This window comes from Phascolarctos cinereus, unplaced genomic scaffold, assembly GCF_003287225.1.
Source record: "Phascolarctos cinereus isolate Bilbo 61053 unplaced genomic scaffold, phaCin_HiC Scaffold_1;HRSCAF=81, whole genome shotgun sequence".
Taxonomy (NCBI): Eukaryota; Metazoa; Chordata; class Mammalia; order Diprotodontia; family Phascolarctidae; genus Phascolarctos; species Phascolarctos cinereus.
Window position 1 is genome coordinate 139,542,866 of NW_027555514.1, and position 11,379 is coordinate 139,554,244.

The window sequence follows — 11,379 nt, forward strand, 5'->3', positions numbered from 1 at the left end:
CACCTCAACCTTTGGCTCAGTGGATGAGTGGTTGCTGGAAATCAACAAAAGGAGAAATGAGGAAAATACCAGAGTTTAATTGTTCCATTAATATTATCAAGTAAAAATTCTATCATTTTTCCTTGTTCTTGTTGTCCTCAACATAGCTGACACTGAACAGTAAGTTCTTTAAAGCAGTCCCATGGCTGTAAAGTCAATTTTCCCCCCATTCTCAACTACTGGTTTGGAATAATGTGGGCATGGCCTTAGTCCCAAGTAGACTAATACATAGTATCTTACTCACACAATAAAAAGACACAATGTCCTTCAATTTGTTTATTTAACTGCAGAACTGAGTGCATACTTCACCTTCCTCATATTATGTAAGTTATTGAGAACGGCTAAAAGTACAACATTGCAGACTCTCCACTCTTCCCCCAAAACACAAAAATCATCAATTGGGGGAAAAATCTTGTGGCACTTAGACCAAACAAGCAAAGTAAAACAACAATTAAATAAAACCTTCTACTGACCAGATATTTGGCAGGCAGATATGTGAAACCACAAGAAAGGGAACAGAACCAGCTTTTAAGAGAAAAAGCAATATGGTAAGAAAACAAGGTCATATTCAGGATTAACAAAAGAAACTTTGAATACATGGTCTAGTCTATTCAGCAGACATTCCGCCCAACCTCTTCTAAATTCTGCAGTACTATGAAACAATACAAGTTGATAATAACGATTACATTTAGGCATTACAAAATCCTAAATGAAAAATGAAATCACATCCCACATTAGTACTCCTAAGGGCAGGAACGTATACTAACACAATTTAGGAAGATTTTCATCAATACAAGTTCAAATAAACTGTGATAGAATAGAGAGTATTAGAGAGATTAAGAAGACCTAGCTTCCAGTACTGATTTGACTTCCAGAAATTAGATGTGTGCCTCTAGACAGTTCTTTAGCCTTTGTGAACTGCATTATCTCTACTGCGTCTCCCATCTCTAAAAACCATTTACGGAAAAGGCGTTTGAGTCAAATAACCAGCATGCTCAATTCCCTAAGCATGCCAGTTGAAATTTTACTATAGTTTCAAAACTGCACACTTATACGGAAGTACTGTTGATATTTAATATTTAGCCATATTCTCAAAACTGAATGGCTAGGGACAGTAGCAAGGAAAATAAACAGCAAATTATGCTAAATGTAATAAGGAAATTCCCATTTTCAATAATCTTAGTCTCAAAACAAAGTAACCTATAAATTAAATCAGCTAAAGCCTATTTTCAGGCATTTAAAAATATTTGATTAGTTCCCCAAAAGTAAAATACTGATAATTGCTGAAGCTCATTTGCCTTGAATTTTGGACAAATGATTTTATAGCTTTCATTACATTAAAATACACTTCACACTAGTAACCAAGAATAAACAGAACATTCAAATTGTAAATATTGTATTTGTTTCACTCACATATAACTGTGTTATGATAGGTGCTAGCTTTGTCAACATATATATAGATATGATTAATACTCATATAAAGTATGACTTTGAAAAGTAAAGAACTGAATTTTTCAAAACTACACAATGAAGTTACACAAAGAAATTAAGTCTGTGCAAAAAAAAACAAAAATACATTTCTCACTATTTAAAAATATTGCACATTATGATATGGGTACACACATTGGCTGTTTTTAAAGATTGAGGTATTAGTTAATTACCAAATGATGGATGAAAGGAAAAAGGAAAAGCACTTGACATAATGAGGACATCCATAAAAATAAGTAGATGGTCAAAAACTCAAGAAATATGAATGGCACTGAAAAGCAGGTAAGAGTTCCATTACAAATACAGAGTAGCTCAGCAAACATGAAACAATCTCTTGGCAACCTACCGTCTTTTATATCTGTCAAAATAATCAGTCTAAATATATGTGAACAAGGCAATTCCTTTCACTAATACATATTCCACATCTAAAAAAGTGTTTTCATGGAAAGCACTACTAAACTATCCCATGATGCTTTTCTCCTTTGAAATAAATTCAATAGAAAAATAGAAATGCAAAATTCCTAAATTTCATGAGTAAAATGTTATCTCTGGTAAGCCTAATGAAGTTGGACAGTTTTACTAAAGTAGCTCTCTCCATAACAAAATTCCACATTTTAGGTATATTATCAAGAAAATTAGTACAGGTCATGCAAATTTAAGTCACTAAAGACTTCACTGTAAGAGTCTATTAAGTTCTAATATACAATTTAAGTCAGGTAAATATCCAAAGTTTAGTCATTAAACTAATGAATCCTTTCTTGGTTTTAACAAATCTAACCAAATGAAAGAATTTGTGGGCAGGTAAATAAAATTTATTTTAATCAGTTAAATTTTTAAGATTTTTCTTTCATGTCCTAATTGAGGAAATTTTAATTAGCTTATTTTTATCTAGTTGCCTGGTGAAGTTGTCAAGACTTTTATATACACCTTCTTTATGATATTTATTAAGCATTTTAAAATGTGAATTTATGCCTTTGTCAAAATAGTTCACAGAAATGTTTGTTTCTATTTGTATCCATAAGAAACGATCAGCTGGCTTTATAAGGGTGGGATAGAATTACTGTCCTGAACAGTCAGTGTATGTAGTAACCATATTTCCTCTACGTTGAGTGACAGTCCTACAATGCTTGCCAGATCCATGGAATCTCTTTTCAGTTTGCACTGTGTGTCGGTTTGCATTGTCAAAACTATTGAATGAAAACATTTTTTCCATATCTTCAAACATGTCATCAAACAGTCCACCTCCAAAGGAGAATTCCTGAAAATGATGCCTTTGCCTGCTGGAACCATCCTGGCGTGTTCGGAAGTGAGTTTCAAAATGTTTTTTGGTGTGAGTGTTTTTGTCAGGACCAAAAAAATCAAAGTCTTTAAAAAGATCATCAAAGTTGAAGTTGAATGACTGCTGGAAGGTATTTCCACCACTACTAGTAAAGGTACTATGTCCAAGTGAATCATACTCTTTTCGCCTATTGGCATCAGAAAGTGTTTCATAAGCTGAAAGGGATAAAAGCATTTTTTAAGCTGAAGGCAAAGAAATATGAAATTTTACACAATAAAACCTTTAAATAAAGTAAATCTTTAACCTCAATGACTCTAAAGACATTATGGATATTTTATAAAACATATGTCTTGGGTGGTAGTGATTCAAGAGCTCAAATTTATGTGTCATTTAAGATACACACACATATACATACACATACATACATATGTATGCCCATACATATGTGTGTATGTATGTAAATATATATTGTATGTATGTATGTGTGTGTATGTGTTGGAGACTGTCTGAATTTGCTATTTTGAATTATTAACAGCACTGTTTCCTGTCATTCATATAGATAAATAGACAACTAGACAAATAACCAAATGTGTCTTTAAAATGTAAAAGAACCATTAGGTCAAGAATTTTAGAGAGGTCCCTTATGCAAAAAAAGCAGAATTCTACTATCTTTCTAGATAGCGAATAGCACATATTTATATCACAGATCATGATTCACAACTTGCTTTTCTTACAACCAACATCGTGAAGCATGCAGCGTAAATATTAGTACATTCATTTTACATATGAGGAAACTAAGGCTTAGAGAACTTAAAGATGTTTCAAGACTAGTGCTCTTTTGTTCACTTTACCATGTTACTAAGTCAGCAACAGTGGTGAAATGATGACTCAGCACCAAAGTAGAATTTATGAAGTCTAAGTAATACTTATGTTTAACAGTTCTATTTAAGTAGAGAAAATCTTATTAAGTAGGAATCATTACACCAAAATATACACAGTGACTGTTCTAAACACTCTCATCTCCCCTCAAGCTTTCATTTCCTCACACTCTTGCAGCTGAAGAGGACTTCATTTTGCATCATTCAACCATCTTCCTCCACTATTTCCTCACTCCCTTCTGATACAAAAAAGCTGGTCTTTTACATGTACCCTTGATACCATATTCTCCTGAACTCTCCAAAAGATTACTGCCACTCTCATCCCTGCTTTTTCTTTTCTTCAGTGTCTTATCTACTGTAGCCTTACCTACTGTCTACAAACACACTCACGTCTTCTCCTAGCCTTAAAAAATTCTCATTTGATCCCATTAGCTATTCCATATCTCTCTTCCTCTTCTCAGCTAAACTTCTTGAAAAAGCCTTCTACATTTGGTGCCTCTACTTCTACTCTTTTGCGATCTCTAAATCCTCTTCAATCTGGCCTCCAACCTCAAATGTCTCCTCAAAGTTACCAATGATTTCTTAACTGCAAAGTGTAACGGGCTTTTCTCAAATCTCATCCATCTTGAACTTTTTGGATGTGACACCATTAATCACCTTCCACTCCTGATACTCTCTTTTCTCTAGGTTTTTATAACACTGCTCTTTATGGTTCTTCTCAGTCCCTTTACTGGATCTTTATCCATGGGGAATTCCCATTGTTGGTGGGCGTGTACTGAGCTTTCTCGACTTTTGTTTCTAAACTACTACACTTGGTGATTTCAGCAGCTTACAAGATTTCAATTACCACTGTTAGGCTCCTGGTCTCCAGATCTATATATCCTTCCCTAATCTCTTTTAAGTTAGTCACAAATCGCCAAATGCATTTAGGACATCTCAAACTACATTTCCCTAAACATCTCAAATCAACATATCCAAAACAATTCATCTTTCTCCCCCAAAGTCTCCTTCTTCTAAACATTTCTTTTACTGTAGAAAATACCACTATCCTCCCAATTACCCAAGTTCACAACCTTGTGTCATCCTAGACTCCTCACTCTTTCTCAGCTCCCATATCCAATCTGTTAACAAATCTTGACATTTCTACCTTCACAATATCTCTGGTATACACTTCCTTCTCTTTATTCACAAAGCAAATCTAGTTCAGGACTTCACAGCCTTTTGCTGGGATTACTGCAATAGCTCACTTTTAGTTCTCACTGCCTCATGTCTCTCCCCACTCTAATACATCATCCACTCAGAGGCCAAGGTGATTTTTTTCCCAAAAGCATAGGTGTGATCTACTCAGTAAGTCTCTGAATTAGCCCCAGGATTCAGTACAAACTCCTCTATTTGGCATTTAAAGCTCTTCATGACCTGAATCCTCCCTATCTTACTAGTCATCTTACACCTTCCTTCTATGCATTCTATGATCTCTGGATGCTAGCCTACCTGTAGTTCCATGTTTGCACAGGCTCTCCTTCAGGCCTGGAATGATTTGCCTCTTCCCCCCACCTCTTAGCTTCCCTGACTTGCTTCAAGATAGCTCAAATCCCATCTTTTCATAGGAGGTCAGATGCTAAAGCCTCCCTCTTTCAGACTACCTTCCATCTACTCTGCATATATATTACACCAACTTAATCATTTATGTCTCATTCATTCAAATATAAGTTCTCAAAGACCATGAACTTTTTTTGCCTTTCTTTTAAAACCCCAGAACTTAGGATAGGACCTAGAACATAGTAGAAAGTGAAGAATCCATTAGCAATGGAGGATCAAAAATTATAACTGGGAAAAAAAAAGTATAGAAAACAAAAGAGGAAAGGGAATAAGCATTTATATACTATGTGCCAGGCAGTGCGCTGAGCACTTTTTCAAAAAAAACAAATATTACATCATTTGATCTTTACAACAATGCTGTGAGGTAGATGCCATCATGATCTCCATTTCACAGGTGAGGAAAGTGAGGCAAACAGAGGTTAAGTTACTTGCCCAGGGTCACACAGACAATAAGTGTCTAAGGCTGTATCTGAACTGAAGTCTTCCCTTCTCCAACGCCAGCATTCTACGTACTGCATCACTGGCTGCCTCTAAATCCACTAAATCTATTCTCCAGGTTTGTGTCAGGATTTATAATCTAAGATTTTAAGGAGAATGAAAAGAAATGGAAGTGATTGACCATCTACAACCCAAGCATGGATAACAGAAAACTTCATTTTAGATTTAGTAACAAAATGTTTAATATCTTAAAAACACTATTTTTGCTGATGGAAATGAGATTACATATACAGAATGTACAGAAACTACAGAATGTGCATCCACTAGCTATGTTACTTTAGGTCCTATTCATATGTGAACCTAAAACGTAGGTTTACATACGTTGTTAAAACACAGAATTTAAAAAACAATTTTTTGACTACTGAATCATTTCAAATATATCAAGGAGCTCTTAATTTAATGGGAATCTATCACTTACTATTTGGTAAAAGCTTCTAATTTAATGGGAACCTATCACTTTCTATTTGCTAACTGTAAAGTGCCACATAGGGCAGCTAGGTAGTACAGTAGATAAAGTGCCAGGCCTGAAGCCAGGGACATTCATCTTCCTGAGTTCAGATATGGCCTCAGATACTTACTAATTGTGTGGCTCTGGGCAAGTCATTTAACCCTGTTTGCCTCAGTTCCTCATCTGTAAAATAAGCTGAAGGAGGAAATGGCAAACAACTCCAGTATCTTTGCCAAGAAAATCCCAAATGGGGTCACAGTGAGTTGGACACAACTGAAAGCGACTGAACAATAACAAAAGTGCCACAAACACAGGCACTTAATATAAAATGTTTGTGGACAGTGAATGACCACTCCTAATTTATGTTTCATTGATGTTTTTATATATCAGATTTTCCCATAGCATGCCATCTACATTCTAATATATTCCCTCACACTATGCTTTTTCATTAAAGTTTTACTTTAAGGTTTCATCATAGCACAGAGAGGATCCTAGATTTTCTAAGGCTATGCCAATAGACAGGTCCTACACAAATCCTAAAAGGTTTAGATTGTAGACCCAGGCATAGGAAGTCAACTGAAGTTTGTATGACCTAAGTTTGAAGAGTCACTAGAACACCAACCAACAGGTAGTAAATGCTTTTTGATCACATTCAATTCAAAAAAGGGGATAAAGGACTGAATTCTGTATCAGCAGGAGTATCCTCAGGTACTTCATTTTGGTTCTTTTGAAAAAGAAGTTGAGTTTCATTTTAAAATATGATTATATACAACATTCCCTAAGCTTTCACTGAAAGAATCTAGTTTCCTGTAAACCATATAACAATAGCAGCAATAGCTAATATTTATATTGCATTTACTATGTGTCAGGCCCTATGCTAAGCATTTTACAATTACTATCTCATTTAATCCTCACAACAGCTTTGGGAGGTAGGTGCTATTTTTTATGGATGATGAAACCGAGGCAAACAGAAGTGACTTCCCAGCATTACACAGCTAGTATCTGAAGCTGCATTTGAACTCAAGCCTTCTAGACTCCAAGCTTTACTCCATTCACTGTGCCTATCTACCTCTTATAGAGACATATGCTACTCAGGAAGTATTTCATTACATTAGGTAAGGTGCATTTTTAATGTATGATTGAACAATCTCCTTCTATGGTATTTAATACAAGATGTATTTCACATACAGCTGGGTTCTGATTTGTATGAATAATAAATCCCCTGAAGAAGTACAATTATTCAAATGCACACAGTATATTTCCATTGCACTGTAAACAATGACTATATTTTATATAATTATAGCTTTGAATAGTCCTGATTCAAAAAAATTCAACCACTTCATGGGATTCCTTATTCACATTAACCAGGACCTAGCTATACATATGAACCAGAAAGTAAATATTCATAGAAACTTCCTAATTATGAGGCCAGCTATCTATAGTACTGAAAAGGTAACAATCAGGAAACTCCTAACTCCATACTTTGAAAAATCCAAAATATTGCTAGTATATGAATTCTAAAAGTAAACTTTTTATTTTCAGATAATTAGGTGTTTTCATTGCTGACAATTTTTTACAGTTTTCTTTTCCAAAACAGTCAGAGCATGAACTTAGGGAACAAAGATATACCATTTTATTTTCTTTGTACAGCCTACTTTGTAACTATTTTAAAATTTATCACTACCAAAGGAAATAGGAAAAGAAAAAGAAAATTCCTATAAAGATATTTTTAAATATCTTTGAGTAGCAATTAATACAGTAGGATAGATATCTACAATTTCTTATTTAGATGTGTGACTCTCCGCAATTCACTTAACCTCTGTGAGATTCAGCTTCCTCATCTGTAAAATAAGGACAATAATATTTCTGCTACTACCTATCTTAAGTGATCAAAATGTTTCCTAAATCTTAAAAGGCTATATAAAATAATGTGAATTATTACCAGATACTTTCTATGACAATGCTCAAATCCTACAGAGAATATGTCTTTCAAATATTCTTTCTGAATACCCATACATCCCACAAACTTGAGAAAACCCATCAATCAATAGAAGCTATTTCTATGTATTCATTACCTTCTGCAATCTCTCTAAATTTAGTTTCAGCATCAGGGCTCTTATTTTTGTCAGGATGGTATTTCATGGCCAACTTGTGAAAGGCCTTCTTGATTTGGCGTTCTGATGCAGATTTTGGAACTCCTAAGACGTCATAGTAATTTTCTGTAGCTAGAATTAATTCGGTAATCATTAAAATGCAGATTGCAAAGGTGAAAACTGCCTGTGGAGTAGCCATTTTCATGACCCTGGAAAAGAAGAAAATAATTACATTAGATAATTATTATCATAAGTGCTCTTAAAATTGAGAGGCAGCCTGGCACAAAGGATAACAAACTGAATTTGGAATTAGGAAGACTTGGGTTCAAATCCTGCCTCAAATACTTGCTAGTTGTATTACCATGGGTAGGTCACTTTACCTCTCTAAGCCTGTTTCTTCATATGTAAAATGAGAAGAATGGATTCTGTGGGCTCTAAGGTTCACTCCAGCTCTAAATCTATTATCTTGTTAATTTTTTCACAAATATAGCATTCAAGGCACTTTCACCATAAAAAGTATACTGATAGCATCTATTTTTTAAAAGACCCATATTTTTTAAAATGTTACTTATTGCACCTATGACAACTCTCACATGCTGTTTTGTAAGTGCCATAAAATTTCTTAGGTATGGTATTGTGGAAACATAAGGACTCAAAATCCATCTCTAGCATTTTCTAGTCATGTAACTACGAATACATCAATTACTCGCTTCTCAGAGTCTCAATTTCCTCATCTTTAATATCGGAATATTCCATCCTTGTGGAATTATCAATTCTATCACTATTAATTAAATGGAATTAACAATTCCATCTAGCCTTACTTTACAAGGCCTTGTGAGGATCAAATGTGGCCAAGTGATATGCAAACCTCAAAAGCTATATACATGCAATATTTCAATTGTATATGTCTAGCCTCAAATTTTTAAGTTCTTAGATGGAGCTTTTTTTTTTACATAACCTCCAATAGTATCACAGCATAGTATTCTTCGTAAGACAGGCACTCAGTAAATACTCAGTGGCTAATTTTCCTTAATTAATACTAAATAAAGACCAATATTGGAACCTTTTATAAAAATGGCATTCATTCTCAGGTCAAAGAAATGTCTCTCCTCCATCACGAGCTAGAATTTCCCATAACCCTTATGGAACCTTTCCTCCCTGGGAATTCACTAGTTTCAATTTTCAATTCAGTTATCATTTGTTAATCACTTACTATTTGTAGAACACAGTTCTAAGCCCAAGGGGAAATAAAACGATGATTAAAATGCCCCTGCCTGCAAATGGGTAATTCTTTAATTCATCATACTGATTACAGAACAAAAATTTTATATTTTACGAAACTGTTCAAGTATCTAAGCTACATAAGCAGCTACTTATGCTTGCTACTATTGCCAGTTGATCAGTCAGCTACTCTTGCCACAAGTTGATACATAAAAATAAACAGGCTAGAGAGCCACTTTTGTTTTAACTTCAGTTTCAAATACCACACATTAATGGCATCTTCAGCAAAATCTGTAAGTTTTGTTCATTTAGGGTTAGCTGAAACAAAATCTTATTTGGTTATTTAGATGTCAACATATTCATAACAGTAAGCTTTAAAAATGCTGAGAATGTCAGTATTTCACAAACATTCCTACTTTAAAAAGTTTGCCAAGAATCCATTCACATATATATGTATGTATTCATATATGTATGCATGTGTGTATATATATATGTATATAACACATATGTATATACGTTAAAACTTTTAAACTGAAAAATTCACAGATAAAAACCACGTCTCCTGGGCACTGCATTGCACCTCAGCGCTTAACAAATACCCTAAGGTGATATAACCACAGAGATGATGATGAAAAACACTACAGATTACTGAAACTGCCAATTTAACTACCAGGTGGAAAAATCCTCCCCCCCCAATTACTCATAGTCACGAGTACTCCGGTTTAAAGTACACCTTCCTGCATTAGAAGGAATACAAACGTAGTAACTTGTTCCAACTGGATTGTAGATTGTTTATGAGCCACTGTGAGGGCTTAAAAAGCCAGAAAAGCCCTGGAAGCCAGGCCCTTCCGGCAGGCAAGGTATGCACTTCACTGCGTCCAAAACAAAAGGATGTCTGCCTAGACTCCCCATTCGCAGTTTTAATGGTCTCTACGGGCTGGGAAGGACCTGCGGACCAGCAAAGGGCCTCCTCCCAGTTGTTGACAAACGAGCCCTTTAACCTCACAATGTAGACACTGAGCCAACATCGCTGCATCAGAGCCGAGCGACGGATCCCAGGCTGGGGCCCTTTCCCGAGGTGATGTTTCCCAGACAAAAATAGGAGCATCGGGTCCCAGAAAATTAGACACCTGCACTCCGCCCAGCCTCTCTACTCCAGCTCCCCTAGCCTCACCCCCCAGTCCCCACCCCCCGCCTTCGGCCTGTGCCGGGTAAGCTCAGCTGACGACGCACTGGCCCATCAGGTGCTCAGCCACGGACCACCGCCCAACGCCCCAACTCCCGCGCCTCCGCCAGCCCCGGGCAGGGCTTCTTAGCATCGCCCCCTCCCCTTTACCTCAACTCCAAGTTCATTCCCTTATCCCCCCGCCCAGAGCTCCTTCCCTCACCGTCGCCGCTGCCACGGCCGCTGCCTTCCTCACTCTCACCTTCAGCCGCTCCGTCTCCCCTCAGGAAGCGAAGACGAAGCAGTGGCCCCCCTAGTCCTCCAGACCGCGGGGGTCCTCTCCTCGGCGCCAGACTACCCGCCTTTCCTCCCAGACGCGCAGCGCCGCCGCTGCACGTCAGCCTCGCTCCAGCTCCAACTCCGGGTCCCAGAGCCGCCGATCCCAAGCAACCCGAGCCAACACCAAGCGCGCACCAGGCAGAGTCCTACACGAAACGCTTTTCCATTGGCTGCGGTCGCCCCACCTGACTCCCGGCGCCTTTAGCGCACGTGGAAAACTGTTGTTACCTCTTTTCTCTCAGAGTCACTTCCGGCCTGGCACGCGGGAGGGCGAGGTGGAGGCGGGATCTCAGGTCCGACGGAAGACGGAAGTGGGTGTGCGGCGGCGGTGA

The 11,379-nt window shown here is 37.0% G+C and overlaps 1 protein-coding gene across 3 annotated transcripts; it reads right to left on the reverse strand.

Moving 5' to 3' along the window:
* Window positions 1-300: 300 nt before the first annotated feature.
* DNAJB9 (DnaJ heat shock protein family (Hsp40) member B9) lies at window positions 301-11,357 on the reverse strand. Of its 3 annotated transcripts, none has more exons than XM_020984635.1 (3): window positions 11,276-11,357; window positions 8,305-8,531; window positions 301-3,021 (listed from the first exon to the last, which is right to left on the reverse strand). In XM_020984635.1, exons 2-3 carry the CDS (start codon window positions 8,525-8,527, stop codon window positions 2,585-2,587), a joined length of 660 nt encoding a protein of 219 aa, XP_020840294.1. In that variant the 5' UTR covers window positions 8,528-8,531; window positions 11,276-11,357; the 3' UTR covers window positions 301-2,584. The 3 variants fall into 3 exon arrangements, with proteins under 3 accessions (XP_020840294.1, XP_020840292.1, XP_020840291.1); XM_020984633.2 differs by lacking the exon at window positions 11,276-11,357 and adding an exon at window positions 10,932-11,142; XM_020984632.2 differs by lacking the exon at window positions 11,276-11,357 and adding an exon at window positions 10,971-11,140.
* Window positions 11,358-11,379: the final 22 nt, after the last annotated feature.

Bases quoted from the DNA above. Each gene is read 5' to 3' on its own strand.
- DNAJB9 (XM_020984635.1), bottom strand. From the start codon at position 8,527: ATGAAAATGGCTACTCCACAGGCAGTTTTCACCTTTGCAATCTGCATT. The intron at 3,022-8,304 runs GTAATGAATACA...TATCCCTTTCAG, and splicing joins ATTTAGAGAGATTGCAGAAG to CTTATGAAACACTTTCTGAT.